Source organism: Daucus carota, chromosome 3, assembly GCF_001625215.2.
Source record: "Daucus carota subsp. sativus chromosome 3, DH1 v3.0, whole genome shotgun sequence".
NCBI lineage: Eukaryota > Viridiplantae > Streptophyta > Magnoliopsida > Apiales > Apiaceae > Daucus > Daucus carota.
The window spans coordinates 60,700,004-60,719,792 of NC_030383.2; the positions used below are offsets into that span (position 1 = coordinate 60,700,004).

The window sequence follows — 19,789 nt, forward strand, 5'->3', positions numbered from 1 at the left end:
TCTTGTAACGCTTAATATCTATCCCACTAAAGAGAAAATATAATAATGAAAAGTCATGCGACGTCTAAAAAAAACTGAGTCAAACAAACTTAAAATAGATTATGTCACTGATTATTTCAAGATTCATACATTTATTTGAAATTGATATATGTATGTATCGTTTGAACGCAACTAGTTTGAGCTATTAATTCAGCAATCTAACATTATTAATATTGAGTTAAATTAGAAGATGGAAAAAAATACCTAATTATGAGAAGAGAGGGTAACGAAACCAAAAGAAATTGGAAAAAAAATTCACCAATAAAAAATTTAAAAAATTACAGATTTTTTAGCCAAGTGAGAAGTATCAATGAAGTAACAAGTACAAACTAAAAAAGAAAAATAACTTATCTGAGATTTTTAATTGGTGAAAATCGATGAAGATCCCCAACAAAGCCAGGAGAAAAATAAAGGGCATACTTATTTATTTTTTATCTGAAGTCTACATAAAGTTAATGCATAATCTCAGTCTTATCCTTGTACTTAAATTTCTTGAATTTCAACTAAAATTTGATTTAACCTTTTTATATATTCAAATATATCATTTGACCAAATTCAGGAGTTCAATCAAAATTCAAATTTTCGAAAGAGTCATCAAAAAATTAGAGCCATAAAATTATCCAAACATCGAGCAAATATTGCATACAACATACTTTTTCCCTTGACAAGAGACCTTAAATATAGGAGGTGTTTGTTTACAGCTTTTAAGCCCAGCTTCTGGTTTATAAGCTAAAAGCACTTATTCGTACCGTTTGTGTAAAAAAATCAAGAAGCACTTATAAAAAGTTAGGAATGCTTGCTTTTGTTTCAGGGTTTTTACTTATTTATCAAACACTTTAATCATTTATGAGTCTTGCTTCCAACTTCTACTTCACTTATTTATTTTAAGCAAAAAATACTTATTTTAAACACACTCAAACGGTTCCATAATGTTACGTTGTAAGAATGCAAGACTAATCGATAAAAATAAAAATTTACTTAACAAATAATACTCCCTCTGTCCCATTTAATTCTATACGTTTCTTTTTAACTGCTCGACACGCATTTCAATGCTCTTATAAAATATAGTTCCGTAACTTATTTTCGAGATTTTCTTTTTTTGTATAAAAATATAACATCCAAACTTTAATTCAGAAAAGAAAATTTTTAAAAATAGATTACACAACTACGCTTTATATGAGCATTAAAGTCCGTGCCGCGTCCCCGTCCCCCAATGTATACTACTCAGGGGGACGGAGGGAGTACTCCAATAGCATGAGGTTACCCTTTACATGAACCGTGAGGTCGTGTGTCCCCTGGCATTTGATAATTGAACCGTACGTCTATGCAGCATCCGACTATTTCAGTAGTAACCGTACACTAAATTAGCATGTGGCAGAGTGACCAGCTGTAAATTGCAAGTCATTTCAAATAATTTCAGGTGATCGTGTTTGATTTGGTTTGAATCTAAATTAAACTGAAATCGAATCATGCAATTATGATTTTTCAAAATTTCAAATAAATATGTAATTCGTAACTGAATTGAACCGTTTAATTCGGTTTAAGTTGATACAGATAAAAAAAAATTACTCCCTTCGTCCCTCCCATTTCTTTACATTTCCTTTTTGGGATGTCACATCCAATTCTTTACATTTCAAAACTTACCAAAAATAGTCCATGGGTCCCAGCACTTCTCCACTTTTTTTCCTTTTCACACTACTTTTACTCCACCATCTTCTTTTTATACATTAAAAATCAATGGGTCCCACCACTTTACCCACTTTTCTTCCTCTTTTCAACTAATTTATACATATTTCTTAACCTCCGCGCCCAACCCATTCGATAAGAAATGGGAGGGACGGAGGTTAAGAAATATGTATAAAGTAGTGGAAAAGAGGAAGAAAAGTGGGGAAAGTGATGGGACCTATTGATTTTTAATGTATAAAAAGAGGATAGTGGAGTAAAAGTAGTGTGAAAAGGAAAGAGAAGTAGAGAAAGTGGTGGGACCCATTATCTATTTTTGGTAAGTTTTGAAATGTAAAGAATTGGGTGGGACATCTCAAAAAGAAAGTGTAAAGAAATGGAAGGGACGGAGGGAGTATAAATTTTGATTATTAAATCGAAAGTGAACTTATACAATTTTTTTATCAAAAAATCATCTAAAATTATGAAATATCTCAACATGATTATATAATAGAATAATAAATCATCTAGAATTATTCTGTTGTAGAATCAATTTTGAAAATAAACTTTTTTCTTCAAATTTTAAGTGTTAAATTACTTATAATTGATATATGTTATATTATTCTCTATTAGAATCTCATTTTATATGTATTCTATAATAAAATTTGTAATAAAATTGATGATTTGCAATTGTGTACTATGTAACTACATATAAAAAATACCTCCTTAATGTTGGCCTATATATAAGATCAAATATTATATTTTTTTCAGTTATAAACTCGCAACTTTTTTTTGAATTTTTTTATTCTCTCATTATGTTAATTCTTAGTAATTTGGTTTGAAGCGGTACGATCAAATCGAAATCAATCCATAAATTACGGATTTTAAAATAGTTGAATTATAACCTTAAACTATATTTCGGTGCGGATTGGATCACGTAAGTTATGCAGAATCCATACGGTGATCAACGTTAATTAATACTCCCTCCGTCCCTATTTACATGTCCAGTTTGACTGTTGACTAGCCAAATTTACTATATTTTGACTGAAATTTACATATATCATATAATTGTGAAAAATAATAAAAATTATATCATTAGAATGTATATTTAGTCTATTTTAATATGCAACTTTCAGATTTTAAAAATAATGAATGGATAATTTATAATGTTTAGTAAAAAAATAGTCAATTTGACTCCTCAAAAATCAAAATGGACATGTAAGAGAGGACGGAGGGAGTATAATACAAATCATCTTCAAAAAATTTCAACTACATTTTTTTAAGGTTTAGTTTAATCAGAGAGAAATTGAAGTAGTTTCACAAATTATAATAATAATTTTCTGGACTTTGCGGTGGGACGGGAAAAGAAGAAGGCCGTTGCATGTTCAGTAAATCGAAAACAAAAAGAACAAGTAATTAATTAAATGAATAAAATGCGTGTGCATATTATTCATGTGTAAATATGATAGGATTGACCCAGGATACTGCTGAGCACTGACATATATCTCAGTCATTGTAGCCGTTGGATTACTCAGTCTTAGGGTACGTAGCAGCAGCCATTTGACCAGGTTCGCCATAAAACGTTACTTTTACAGTATTTTTTTACTCCAAGTAATTTATATTCTATTATTTATTTACCACAAGTTTTACAAGCCAATATAAAAACGAAGCATGTTGTACAAATATTTATTTTATCCACTTGTATAAGCCTGGCAGGATAAAGCCTATACTTGCTTCATTATTAAAGTTTGCAAAATAAAAACTTCAACAGTGATTATATTTATTCCTTTCATTTTAATCAGGGTCAACCGCTTCTTAACAGGTCATATATTTAATTTATTCTAGAATTATTGTTTATATTCAATTAATATAATTTGACTAAAAATTATCTTACTAACATATTAAATAATTATGTTTCATTGATAAAAGAATCGACCAGATAATTAGAATGAAATGACTGTGTATATATTATATGATATGATACCTTAGATTTTACTGTTATCGCATTATATAAACAAAATGTTAAGTACTTTAAAAAAAATATTTCGTATTCTACTCTATGATTAATCTCATAATAATAATAATAAACTTTCACGTATTGACATAAATTATTTATTTATCACGTCAAAAGTATTAATTGTATAGAATCATATAAGAAAAAGCAAGAGATAATCTATACGAAAAAGTGTGGATCCTCATGAGTTGAATTAATTAAAAAGTCCCTGGTGGTTAAAATGTCAATATCATTCTCGTGGAGTTATGGTTGATTCAATAAAAAACAAAAGAAATTAAAAAGAGTGTCAAGGTAAAATATGGGCAATATTAGACGAGTTTATGCCGTTGTCGGTGCAGCCATACTTTCATACACACGTGTATTATGCTGAAATATGAAATACGTATGTGATCTTATATGAGTTGCTTCTATATTATTCAAACGTATTATGTCGACTAAGGAACTTTTCAAGAGCATTATTCAATACTTTATGAGACTTCGAAGAAATGTCTTGTAGAGCTGTAGAGTTTGAATTATTTATTAACATGATGACATTAAGAACGAATAATTGTTCAATAATTTAAAGTCAATTTCTTACTTTTATTGTGAGATATTGTTGCTATTTATATATCATTTTATGCAGCAAAATAGACAAATAGCCTAACAACAGATAGTCAGATAACATAATTCTTCTTCTTTGTTGAAGGAGACTGTAAACTCTAGTCTCTCCAAATAATTTAAAAGACATGTAAATCATGTCGTACAAAATAAAAACATAAATTTATTTACGCTTGTGGTTGTAAACGGATTTCAGAATTAATTGCTGGAGGTGCTCATTAGAAATTAATCGGACAATCGGAGATTAATCAGACTAAAATTTAAATATATTATAATATTAAAATTATATTAAATATATTAATTTAATTTATTATATAGAATATTATTTAAGAAGAATTTATAGCGATTAATCGTAACGGGAAGGCACCTGCAGGGGGTTATGAGGAATTAATCGGCTGAATTAGAAATTTTTAAGACCATCCTTATGACACATAAATAGGATAAACATTTAAATTTTCAAAATTCCATATATACAATACCATACCCTACATGTTGCTTACAAAAGAAAAACACTTTACATATTCAAATAAAGTAATCTTACATTTGTTATACAATAAAAACAAAACAAACAATGTTTAATTTAGCAAAACAGACACAAAATAAAACAATTTTTCCAGCAATAGTAATGAACTCGCCAAAACTAACCTAACACCCAAGTTTTCCATGATACGTTTTCATATGATTGTCATGAAAAGTGCTCACCACCAAAAAGAATTCACCCGCAACCAATTAATTACTATATTATTATCTTAATTTCCTTTTCTTCCTCAAAAGAGACTAAATATCTATACTATACTATTAAAACCGAAACATTAAAAATTTGGTCGGTCGGTCGGTACTTGGGCCGAAATACAGGCCTATCCATATAACTAATTATTCATTATAACTTTGGGTCGGTCGATACTTGAACCGAAACACACGCCTATCCATATAACTAATTATTCCTTATAACTTTGGGTCCAAATCTATACTATATTGCTAAAACCGAAACTTTGAGCCCAAATCTATACTATACTGTTAAAACCGAAACATTGAAAGTTTGGTCGGTCGATATTTGGGCCGAAATACGGGCCTATCTATATAACTAATTATTTTTTAAACTTTGGTTGAAATACAAGCCTATCTTTATAACTAATTATTCTTTTTAACTAAAATATATTATCTTTTTATATTTTCTAATTAAAAAAACTCAATCTTCTAAAATAACGTCGAGCAATATAGTCATTACCTTTTTAACTAAAATATGTTATCTTTTTAAAGATTTACTATACTATTAAAGCCGAAACATTGAAAATTTGCTCAATCGATACTTAGGCCGAATACAGGCATATCTATATAACTAATTTTTTTTAACTTTGAGCTAAAATACAAGCCTATCTATATAACTAATTATTCTTTTTAACTAAAATATATTATCTTTTTTATATTTTCTAACTAAAAAAAACTAAATCTTCTAAAATAACATCGAGTAATATATTAATTATCTTTTTAATTAAAACACGTTATCTTTTTTAAGATTTACTAATGTAAAAAACCGATCTTCTACATGGGCCAATCCATATAACTAATTATTTCTTATAACTTTGGGTCCAAATCTATACTATATTGCTAAAACCGAAACTTTGAGCCCAAATCTATACTATACTATTAAAACCGAAACATTGAAAGTTTGGTCGGTCGATATTTGGGCCGAAATACGGGCCTATCTATATAACTAATTATTTTTTAAACTTTGGTTGAAATACAAGCCTATCTTTATAACTAATTATTCTTTTTAACTAAAATATATTATCTTTTTATATTTTCTAATTAAAAAAACTCAATTTTATAAAATAACGTCGAGCAATATAGTTATTACTTTTTTTAACTAAAACATGTTATCTTTTTAAAGATTTACTATACTATTAAAGCCGAAACATTGAAAATTTGCTCAATCGGTATTTAGACCGAATAAAGGCATATCTATATAACTAATTTTTTTTTAAACTTTGGGCTAAAATACAAGCCTATCTATATAACTAATTATTCTTTTTAACTAAAATATATTATCTTTGTTATATTTTCAAACTAAAAAAAAACTCAATCTTCTAAAATAACATCGAGTAATATATTAATTACCTTTTTAACTAAAACACGTTATTTTTTTTTAAGATTTACTAACTTAAAAAATCGATCTTCTACAATTAACACGGACGACATATATATATAAATATAATATTATTAATATATTATTATTAATAAATAAATGGTGATATTTGTCGACCAAAATATATTAACGTTATTTTTAAATACTCTACTGATTTAAATTTGAAAATATTATTACAAATCTATAATATACTATATATTACTGTACTATTAAACCAGAAACATGAAAGTTCAGTTGGTCGATCGAGATTAATAACCCGGTTCATATTCGATTCATGAACCTCCTTAATTTATAACATATTATAATATATATATTTTTAATTGTCTATTAAACCAAAAAACTAAAAATTAGGTTATTGTTATGGATCAGTATTTGAGTTTACGATTGCTTTTAACTTATGATATGTTTTTACTATAAGGGTTAGTATCTATTGTTCTATTATTAATTATTAATAACTAAATATTAAAAGGCTGATTGGGTTGTTTATATCTGGGTTTATGGGTCTCCTTAAATTATAACATATAAGACAATATAATATATTTTAACATTTTCATTAAAATATAAATATATTTGACTTAATTTTAAACTAGCTATTTGACGGATTTAACTATTAAGAATTTATTCAGCTGTTAAATAAACATTTTGTTTAATCATATTATTCTATCATAATTTTACTTTCAATAATATTAGTTAAATCTAAGATATATATGATAAAATAAAAAATATTATAACGCCCGTGCATTGCACGGGTTTTAAGCTAGTATTATAAAATTATATAAAGGTTGTTTTTTTTGTGAGTAAAGAATAGAACATTCAACTACTTGGGCTGCACTCAAATCAAAACATATGCAAAGCCTGCTCCACGGAAAAGGCATCATCATCATCCCATGCAACTTTTCAATTGTCTTCTCTTTTTATATTTAGCATAATCAGGCGTGTTTAACCGCATTTTGTTAAACTATTTTATACAAGAAGTTGATAAATTTATTATTGGCTGTCTTCAAAGAGGAGGAAAGTTGAAATTATATGTACATGAAGTTATGAACTATAAAGTTGTTGCAAATTGACAATTCTATGGAGACACTAAACATAACGTATGCTTCATATCCAAATCTGACGGAATAAGTAAACACGGATAAAAATGATCTCGGATCTAAATCAAGAAACACTAAAAACAAAACAATTTGATACTTGAGATTTTTGATGGTATAATATACTACAGATTTTTGATGAAAATGTAGAAGATACAGTTATTTTTTAGCGGAGATTTTTTTACCATCCGGCTGTTGTTTTCTGCTGAATGTAGAATCTTATAATCGATTACTGTGATGGATATTCCAAATGGAAAACAGAAAACAAAATTTTGAGCATTCAGATTCAGAGACATGTTACACGAGGACCTCGTCACGAGGTCCATTATATCTGCTTTTCTTTGGTGTCGAGTTCATGTGTCCAAATTCGGAACATGAAACATATGGAATCCTCTGTTCCTCTTTAACAATTTGGCTCAATTTCAGCTCGATTCACTTCGGTATTTAGGTGTTTCGAAACTTTTGCTTGCGTTTACGAAAATGAAAATGCAATTATGCAGAAAACAGTGAGGGCTTTGCTTAATTCCTGAGGAACCTTTGAACTCAGGGAACGTATACAATTAGATTTTTCTATTAATGCCTTTATGATTTGCAGGAGTCATCGTGAAGTATTAATCTAAGTAACGGTATTCTAGTATGGGTCTGGGTCCTTAACATACATAAGTCAGTAGACCATAAACTTTTGATATATACGCAGGGGAGGCTACAGTATCATTCAACGAAAAATTGACTTATCCTAGAATTTTTCACGTCCAGCTTTTTTATATTATTATCATTCGTATGTTCTGGACCAACAGCGGACTTGATATGAATAGTTGAATACGCTGATAATTGGTCCTCAGAAGATTATAATAACCACAATGATCTTGAAATGATCCACATTTTCAATCCCGACGATGGATATTAAGTGTCATGACTCCTGGGAACAAAGAAAGAGTGAATGTTACACTATGAACAAGTGTCTCCAGTCTCCACTTGCTGGTGAAAAGCAGATCCATAGGATCTACAAGCACAAGGGAGCCTTTTGATTCACAAACCAAAAAACGACTTAAATAATGTCTCCTCATTGCTCTACAAGAAATTCTCAGGCATGAATGACCTGTTATAGGCTTTTCTACTATCTATCAAATTCTTTTTTGCCGAGTTACTATCCATCGCTTCTGATGTGATATTATCATATGCTATCATCCGTCATCGAGTGCTGAAATATTCGAATATTTTGAATGTTTTCAGTATTTGAATGTTAATTAGAGGTAAGTTCGGATACGTGCATTTCATTTCAAATGATAGGATTTAAATTGTCATTTCAAATTCTCAAATTTATACTAATGTTTGAATATTTGAAATCCAAATCCATATTCTCAAACAAGTTATCTGTTCAAATTCAAAATTTCAAATTAAATCTAGGTTTCCAAACGGATCATTAAAGTAAGATGAAGAATCCGCATATCATATGAATGTTAATTAAAGCAAATGTATTTAGTGGAGGATAAAACCGTAGGAAAATTTGGATAAAAGAAAGATTCAGGAACCTAAATACCGCCCCTGTGTGCATCAAACAGAGTATAAGTGCTTTAATCGACACATGAACAGCAACAATGCAACTCACAATCTCACACACATTAGATATCATAACAAAATATATAGATATCGAAATTTAAACTCACCCTTTTGTACAAACACAAATGCTAACATACTAATTACTTGTAAATCTTCGTAGTTGCAGCAAGCTTCGAAGTTTTTCCCTTCTTCATCTTCCTCTCTTGAACCTCGAATTTTTTCTTCAGCACATCAGGAGTCTTGACCTGACTCAATCTCTTCATTTTCCTGGCCTTGGTTTCCAAGGCCTCGTTGGTTTTATCACTAAATTTTTTCTTTAGCACGTCAGGAGTCTCGACTTGACTCAGCATCTTCATTTTCTTGACATCGCCTTCAGGAGACCTGTTGATCACTCGACACACATCCTTCATTTTTACGACAACTGCTTTGCTAGCACATTTTTTCTTTAGTACATCAGGAGTGTTGATTTCACTCAATTTCTTCATTTTCTTAGCTTTCTCCGCAGCCTTGTTGGTTTCTTTGGTTGTCGCAGATTGTTTCGCCATTTTGTTAATTTTCTCCGTTCTCAAATTGATGATCTGAATATATAGACGTTGATGTATGTTGAAATGTGGCTTAGGACCTCATTTTATAGAGAGGTGAATTTTTCGAAATTTTTTGAAATACTAAAAACCCGGCATTATAGCCGTTGAATACTTGAATTGCTTGTGGACCTGTGGGAGCTTTCAGGCCCAGTACTTGTCAATCAAATCCAATGGCATTATTCATCTCATAGTTTTTTTTTTCAAAAAAGATTTTTTTTTTTAGACTTACGTTTTTAAATCAGTACTCTGGATTTCATGTAAAAGGATCCATTGATTTGAAATATACTTCATCTTGTGCAACAAAAGAAGGGGCTGAGTCGGTAGCAACTGATTGTTAGAGTAAACTATACAAATAATGAAAAAACGTTAGTACTTGTGCTCCGAGGGCACAGGATAAACAACCCCTTAAAGATATATTAATATTAGAGATGAGTAATGTTACGTATTCCAGAACTATTTCCTTCCAAATAATAATTGCTTTGTTTTTACGGATGTATTGTATTTTGAGGTGCAAAAACAACATATTTTCACATTATTTTTCAATTTTTTTCCTGAATATAAAAGTAGATGTTAAACTTTTAAAAAATATTGAAAAATACGTAGTATATAGAGATATGTTTTTATTACATCTCTCATTACGTTAAAAAATTAAAAAAAAATTATTTTTGAATGGAGAGAGTCCGCAGCTAATGTAGCAGCGTTACCATTAACATGAAGGAGCATTCATGCATTTGTTGTGCTTAATGTGATATAGGCAAACAGCCTTGTCTAGCTCTGAATGCAATTTTCAACCAAAAATGACTTGTTACTGCTTTCCTTAATAGCGTCTGATGCATACATACTATCATCTGGACTGAAGCTAATATTTGGAAATCTTGTATTTTCAAGTCTAGCTTTAACAAAGTCCATGCACTACTTTGAACACAAACAAAATTTAGAAGTAACATATACTATTAAATAAATCGAACCAAACAATACACCATACATTACATACTAAAACAAACGTTTTTAGGGCACGCCCATGACCATAGATACATGCTAAGAACTAAATATTATGCATTTAACTCATTTTGATTGTCTCTTACTTCTTAATAATGATGGAACCCCTGCATATACAACAATCATATCAATCAAAATGAGCCAAATGCATAAAATTTAGTTCTTACGTACATATATCTATGAGCAAAATACGTAGAAATTGAAATTGATCATAGTACTTCATCATATAGTAATTACTTATTCTTCTTAATTGGAACGCGTTTCACTTTCACAGATTTCTCCTTCTTCGTCTTCCCACCATGATCACGCGCTACTTCTGTGAAACAATCTGTGCAAAAAACCAACAATACAGTACGTGTGTTTGTGTGTGTGTGACAAAACAGTAGGCGTAAGGAGACAAAATAGAACGAAGGATATATGAACGGAAATCCGAGTCCAGTGCGTAACTGTCTCCTTAAAGCGTATTTCGCCCTCACCGTGTGTGATGAACGATCGCCTCTCAGGATAAAACGGATTGAACGATGCAGTAAGTTTCTCTTGTTTTAGCCATTTTTCCTAAGTTTCTCTTGTGGATGATTTGAAGTATATATAGAGGTTGATTTTGGAATGCAGTCTAGAGCTTAAGAACTTCAATTTATTATTATTGAAAAGTGGAGAACATGCACAGATATCCAATAGTCGTGAAGTTTTCTATGAAGATTGATTTTCTTTTTCTTTTTGGTCTAAGAGCCGGTTTAAATCATGAGTTTAAAGCTGTTTGGGTGTTGTGATTTTAAGGTGGAAAATAGTGTTCGTATAACAAGTTAGAGTTTAAATTGACTCGGAAACTAATATAAAATCACGAGTTAGTTATTTTCGAAAAAAAAATCACGAGTTAGTTTCAGTTATTTTTAGTTGACTTGTTTTTTTAAAAACTTTTTCAAAAAAAATTCAACAAATCATTTTTTATTTTATTTTTACATTTTAATAACCTATAAATCATTAATAAATCAAAATTATTCAATAATACACATCAAGTCATAATTTATAATCTTAAACTCAGTCAAACGGACATAAGTATTTACGTTTTACCAAGTTCTTATTTTACTATTTTGTTTCATTTTTTATGTACTAGTAGTAAATTTTTGCTAAATATGATAAAAGGCAAATTAAACCATTTGCCTTTTTATCAACTCTATGTTTTTTTACGACAAAACCGGTTTCGATTATTTTCATAAATGTTTCTATGTCTCTAGTATTTATCAAAATATTTTGGGAATTCTTAAAGTAATATAGCTAGCGTGATCACATAACTATATATCTATAACTATATATTTTTTCTACATAGTTTTAGGAATTTTCAAATTATTTTGATAAATACTAGAGACAATTATGAAAGTACTCGAAGTGATTTTGTGGTAAAAAAAATAAACGGTTGATTTTTGATAAATTATTAAGTAAAAAAATATGAATAGTGATGTGGGTAAATGATATATATTTGATCTACCGTGACTTAAATGAGTCTCCAATGAAGTGGGTAGGTCAAGTAATATATTTTGATGCAACGAATGGTCATTTTGATATAAAATCACTTTCACTTTTATCATTATATTATTATCAGGTTAATTATCAAACTCATCACTGAAGTGGACAAATGTTATCAAACTCATCACTGATCTCCACGGGGTCTCAAGTGGCTCACTAAAGTTGCTTAATGGTATCAAACTCATCACTGCCGTTAAAAAAATTAACGGATGTTAGACAGAATGACACATTGGCTGTAGGGTTTGACATGTGGCATGCCACATAAGTTTACATGGAAATAAAGTATGCAATTTTTTTATTAAATTACTTTTAGGATATAATTATCTAAATAAATGCATGGAACTAAATTTTAATATATAATTAACTAAACAATTAAGATTAAATTTTATGTTTTTTATTAGATTATAATTATTTTTGAATAATATTGAAATGTTTTCTCTTTTAATAATTATAATTATTATTGTTGGCAAAAAAATATTTTTAAATTTTCTTTTGGAGTTTCTTGTACCAAACAAAAACATGAAAATAAAAATATATGTAAACTTAACATATGAAGCAGCATACATTGTTCGAATTTTCATAAACAACACATAATGTTTAAAGCTTAAATGAAAGATGGATCCAAAAACAAACATTGTTCAAGCTTAATTAATTAAAATGTTAACCGAATGAACACAAGTCTAAGAAATATCAGTGAACCTAGAATTAAAATGTTAAACTTGTCTAGCAGTTTCTCCATTATTATGCTCTCCAGGTTGTCCCATAGTCATATTTTTCTGACATTTGTTCTTTCGATGACCACTTTCCCCACATTTGCTGCAATGCATCCTCCTTCTACTGTTGAATCTTTGAAGATTTGTACCTTGTTGTTGGCTGCTTCTACATCTAGATCCTCCCTCCCATTCCTCCCTCCTCAACTTTTTTAGCCTCGCTCTCAATTTATGTGGAATATCTGGTGGCAACATCTCATCAGTGGAATGCACTTGCCAGTAGTCTTGTCCTTTAAGTGCTCCTAAAGGATGGTTGTATGTTTCCAGATACTTCTCTCTCTTTTAAAATTTGACACAAAATCCAGGGGTTGCATACATTATTTCCATGTAAACTTATGTGGCATGGCACATGTCAAACCCTACAGCCAATGTGTCATTCCGTCTAAACATCCGTTAATTTTTTTAACGGCAGTGATGAGTTTGATACCATTATGCGACTTTAGTGAGCCACTTGAGACCCCGTAGAGATCAGTGATGAGTTTGATACCATTTGTCCACTTCAGTGATGAGTTTGATAATTAACCCTATTATTATCATTAGTAAATCAAAATTATACGAACATATATTTCAAACGTATAATTTAATTATCATTGAATTACGTTAAATTATAAATCATATGTTCATGCAAAAGAACTGTTAACCAACAAAAACTTTGCATTTTGATAACGAAATATCCCCCGGAACAATATACACTGCTTTAAAATTTTGTTAGCAACTTTTTTTAACCATCTTCAAAAGTAGACCAGGGAAGATAATACTCCCTCGTCCCAGTCAATTGTATACGTTTCTTTTTCACTGCTCGACACGCTTTTTAAGGCACTTATAAAACATAGTTCTACAACTTATTTTTAAAATTTTCTTTTTTTGTATAAAAGTATAAATGTTATACTTTTATACAAAAAAAGAAAATCTTAAAAATAATTTATAGAACTATATTATATTGAAGCATTAAAGTCCGTGCCGCGCCCCCGTCCCCCAATGTATACTATTGATTGGGACGGAGGGAGTACATCGCTTTTTTTAAATTTTTGTGCGTTTGTGAACAACGTGAGTTGTTTTCGTAACCGGGGTAATCATCACCAGCTGTCTGTTTACCCTTGTAGCCAAAATTATGCGCAGTTAGTACATGTACGTTCAAAATTGAAGTTATTATCAATTAGGACTTGAGGAACCGTTTGATTTGACCTGGAAAAACGGAATGACACTTAAAAAGAGAAATGAAGAGAATGAAAATGAATGATTCTAAATTTTATTACTCCCTCTGTCCCTCTAATTTCTATACACTTTCCTTTTCGGGATGTCCAATTCAATTTTATACATTTCAAAACTTTCCTAAAATAGTAAATTTTTATAATATAAAAATCTCACTCACCCACTAACTTCATCTACTTTTCTAAATCTATCACTTAAATATTAATGGGTCCCACCACTTTACCTACTTTTCTTTCTCTTTCTTATTACTTTACATTACTTTATACACTTTTCTTAGTCTCCGTGCCCGATACAAATGTATACATCTAAATGGGACGGAGGGAGTACATGTTTGTTTGATCCGGAAACAGGATAAAAAATTACTCCCTCCGTCTCAATTTATGGATCCATTTTGTCATTTTGGAATAAATACGCATATTAAGAAAAAAGTTGGTTAGATAGAATCTTATCTCATGTATCATTAATTAGTGCATTGATAAGTGAGAATATAGTTGAGTTTCAAAAAAATCACAATAAATATAGGGATTTAGTGCAATATTGAGAAATGAGAATAATGTTGAGTTTCAAAAAAATCACAATTAATATAGGGATAAATATGTATTGAAAGAAGATAGGGACAAGTATTTTGAGACAAATTTTTTTTCCAAAATGGACCTATAAATTGAGACGGAGGGAGTATATGATTATTTTTATGTTTAATTTTAAAAAAAAATTCTGTTTTTTTTACATCTTTGCTTTGGAGCGGTTACAAAAATGGAACACATCTCGCAGTCTCTCACAATCAAATTTCATCAGCTTTATTCACATCAAATCTAGATTCCTTTTCATAATTTCTTCCTTTTTTACAACGTGATTCTATATTTCTATATTATATTTCTATATTTCTCAAGTATAAAATAGTTATACTATTACAATTTCTTTTCTTTACATAAATTGTATATATATGGTATTCATATGGATCGGAGTACATGCTGCAATGGTTTAATTTAGATTGCAGGGTATTGAGAATGGAGATGGACGTATAGGTGTGGATGTGAAATGAGTGGATGTGAAATGATGACGGACGTATAGGTATGGATGTGAAATGATGATGGACATATAGGTCTTACAATCTATATTCAGTTTGCTAATTCTCTTTCAAGTAGCGGTTACTTCCAGAATAGGAAAAACACAAAATCCATGACTTTCTTCCACCATTTTTCTTCGGTTTCAATTGGTGCACAAAATGTCTTATATAAATGAGACTGATTGAAGACGTCGTATTGCATTGGTCAAGGTGAGTCCCATGTAAAGAAAATCATAGGCCAAGTTTTATGAAGATGGGGAGACATGGAACGGGGTCAAAGAAACTACAAATATGAATAAATGCATCTCAATGCGACAAGTGGAACACGATCATTGTCATCCATCATTGACAAACGGAACAATTTAGGTAAGTCCCATGTGAAGAAGACCATGGACTAAAGTATTATATTATTATATCACACACAGTTTTATTTATTGTGCATTAAGCCAGGGGGTCTTCACGGAAACAACATCTCTACTTTAAGGGTGGGGACATGGTCTGCGTACATCTTACCCTACTCAGACCATGCTCTAAGCGGGATATACTATCGTATGTTTGGTTTGGTTTGGTTTCTATATTTAATTTTTATGTATTAAATAATACCAAAAGAGTCAAATAAATTTACATTTATAATTTGATACATTTTATTGCTTAAAAATTTCATTAATTTTTTAAATATCTTGACTTATAAATTGTATTGAATTTATTTTTATTACATAAAAACAAAACTAAAATATATTTTTGATTTCAAAAAATTTTAATTATTACTTCTAATGTTAATGATTTCTTAAATAAATTATAACAGAAAATAAATAAAATTAAAATCAGAATAGGGAAAAGGAATGGCAATTTTTATAAAATAAAAAACAACAAGGACAATGAAACTGATTGTTTCCGTTTTCTTTTATTAGTTACCCCTAAACAAACGGTCCTTAAGATAATCACCTCGTTTCGAGGAAAAAACGAAGGATTGTAATATCTCCTGATATTTGAATCAATTATATATTTTTATCACTGACTTTTATAAAATATAGAAACTCTCTTGAAATTTAAAAAATATCAAAAAATTTACTTAAAATTTACTTAATACTCGCGAAATCTTTTATTAATTTATTGATTATATTCTAATTTAACTGAAAAATTTTAATTTATCAAATAAATATTCGACAAATTCTCAACAATTTCAAATGACGGATCAATCTATATTCAAATTCGTGATTTATCAATAAAATATTCGATAAACCTCCCATAAATTTTGAATACTAATTCAACTGAATAATGTCGATTTTCTGCATCAGGGAGAGGTTATGTCATTTTCATCGTACTCAATTTGGCAGTACTTTGAGAAACGGTGGAGTGAAAAAAATTTACTACTCGTAACAGACAAACAGAGAAACAAACAAACGGCTTAAAAACAACAATCGATTCACATGCATTGTTTACTCCCAAAGTCTATTGCTTTGTAGACGAGTGATGTTTTCCAATGACTTCTAACACGTTCATTTAACATAACTAGAATATAATATAACTTTTCTAGGTATACAACTCAGGGGAGGGAGAGCAGGGGCGGAACCAAGGGGGGCTAGCCCCGGCTGAAAAAAAAATAATAAGTATAATTTATTTATTTTAAATTTTTAGCCCGGGGACAAATTTAAAAATGATTACTCCCTCCGTCCCGTTGGATTATATACAGTTTCCTTTTTGAGACGTCTCATCAATTGTATACATACCAGTAAATTTTTATAATATAAAAAACTTAACTACACCCACTACCTTCTTCCACTACACCCACTTTATACATTAAATATTAGTAGGTCCCACCATTTTACTAACACTACACTCATTTTACATACTATTATATATTAATGGGTCCCACCGCTTCACCCATTTTTCTTACTTTTCATCACCAAATTACACTTTTTCTTAACCTCCGTGCCACTTCCCATACGTATACTAATCAATGGGACGGAGGGAGTATATATATATATATAAAAATAGCCCACTTAACATGATGGTTTACATCGAGAAGGCCATTTTTAAGGACATAGACGATGAAGTTATCTTACAACGCTATTAAAACATGCAAAATCGTAGAATTCAGTTGTCATCCATTCCTTTCAAAAAAAAAAAGGCAATAAAGATGTCACCACTTAACCAATTAAAGTATGCATATTTACTTTTAATTTTTTTTCTGAAATTTTAATAATAGTTTAGCCCGGGGTCAAAATTAATCCTGGTTCCGCCACTGAGGGAGAGAGTACCATCTTAACACGATTCTTCATTCCAACATCATATTCATATCACTCGGCTAATCATAATATCCTTTAATTATTTTTGCTTGGAACTAAAAGACCCCTCGTATAACACGTATCAAGCTTCTGCGGCCAACTGACACTCTTCTCCTGGGCCATACCTACAGACTCATCACTGCTCAAGGTATACGTGATTTTGGTTTGTTTTATAATTATTTAGAATATGTTTTCTTCCCTTTCTTATTCATACTTTCAATTCTCATCCATCCGATTTGTGTTTTCAACCGAATCAAATATCCGGATATCGATCTTCTCACCGACATCTGCAAGGACATCTTTAAAGATCATATTTGAAAACGACTCATTTTATGTGAATATACTCCACAAAATTAAGATGTACTTTTTCTAATTCAAAATCCTACTTGTTTTATGTGATCCGTTGATAATTTAGATAGATGTATCAAATCTTACTATTATTATTTATAAAATATATCCTTTGTATATTGATATTTGCTTACGTAAGATTGAATTCTATGCAACCACGATCAAATATAGGTTTTTGATTTAGTGTTAACTTGTTGTTTTTTTTATGAGATTTTACATTTCGGGTAGACGGTGGTGGTTTAACGGTGGTTCGCGGTGGTGGCTTGCGGTTGTAATATTGTTGACTAAAATTTTGATATAATTTATGACTTCAGTTTTGTAAAATTGTATTTAATTTTCAGTTTTAATTGTCTGCAGTTAATTTTAATTATTCTGATTGATATAAGGGGTACTTGTATCATGTAATATTTCCTTCAATAGTGATCGACTCTTTTTCATTTTTTAACTTTTGATATTAACCTTTTTAGTAATTGTTATAATAACCTTTTTAACAATTGTTGTATTAAATTTATTGATTGATATTATACTTAGACTCTAAGCACTTCATATAAAAATTTTAATTTCCTTTATCTCATTCAAGTTGATTCTTTTGTATAAATAGAAATTATTTGAATTTTTTTGAAATGTCTTGTTTCACATTTAAATCAGTTAGGGTGTTAATTGAGCCTCTATTGATGGCTAATTATATACCATTTATGAATGACCATGATTGATGACATATTTTTGGCCTGTAAGAGGCAATTATGTGCCACTTTGTCGGCTGCAATTATGTGCTACTTTGTTGACTTGTTAATAATTGAATATTATATTCTTCAGTATATTTTCTTATTCATTAGTGTCTCACCAAAGATCCACCTTTGATTGAGACTTTATTTAGTTTTCTTTTCACTACTTGAATGATACACACATGATGTTAATAATTATTAATTATCGGACATATTATCCTTTATTTTTTTAATAATATATATGATCAGTTATATATGGACTTATATTCTCCTTATTTCCTTTGTTTATATTTTCAGGATGTTTGGAAGAAGACGGTTTTTTTTTCGGACATTAAAATTTTATTATCTAAATTTCCCCGGTCATCTTGCATGTCCGATGGTTAGATGCTAAATTTTCTTGAATGAAAAAATTATCACGGTGAATTGCCGCTTCATATTCGTTGAGATTCATTCTCATTTTCAAAAAAAGAAAAAAAAAAAAAAAAGAAAGTCTCAATAATAACTACACCATCTTCCATCCATATATGCATCAATACGTCAATCGTGAAACTTCCTCAATGCCATCAATTCTATTATGAAACCTTCCTCCATTAACACATTAACCATCTTCTACATTATATATTCCGTTAAATTTTATTAATTTATCTCTCCGCATTTGATTCATCAAAAATAATTCATGTCGAACAGTACGAACACTATTTTTTCTTACAAGTTCCCCCTCTTCACTTTATTCGTCCTCGTACTGAACCACAAGTCCATAATTCCCATTTCCGTAGACCAAGTCGACTGCAACAAATGTGAACCACTTGCACCTCCTCCGCCACCACCATTGCCACCGCAATCTTCCTCGAATTGTCCACCACCACCATCACAACCGAATATTCCCACATTTTATTACTCGCCACCACCACCACCGCCGTATGATGGCCATGTATTTTACCAAGCACCACCACCACCGAATCCTATTTTACCCTACTTCCCTTATTATTATAATCCCGCCCCCGCCAACTCGACTAATTTAACACATTATTACTCGCTTGTTTTTTACATGATCAGTATTTTCTTATTTCCCTTCATTTGCATCCTCTAGATCAGTTTTTTACAAATGCGGAAATTCATGGAATCGATAAATAAGAAACAAAGAGAATCCTCTGTATTAGTTAT

General features: G+C 30.0%; 1 protein-coding gene across 1 annotated transcript; it reads right to left on the minus strand.

Annotated features, from left to right (window-relative positions):
* Positions 1-9,249: 9,249 nt before the first annotated feature.
* Positions 9,250-9,654, minus strand: LOC135151589 (uncharacterized). The gene has a single exon (XM_064090175.1). The coding sequence runs from the start codon at positions 9,652-9,654 to the stop codon at positions 9,250-9,252; it is 405 nt and encodes a 134-aa protein (XP_063946245.1).
* Positions 9,655-19,789: the final 10,135 nt, after the last annotated feature.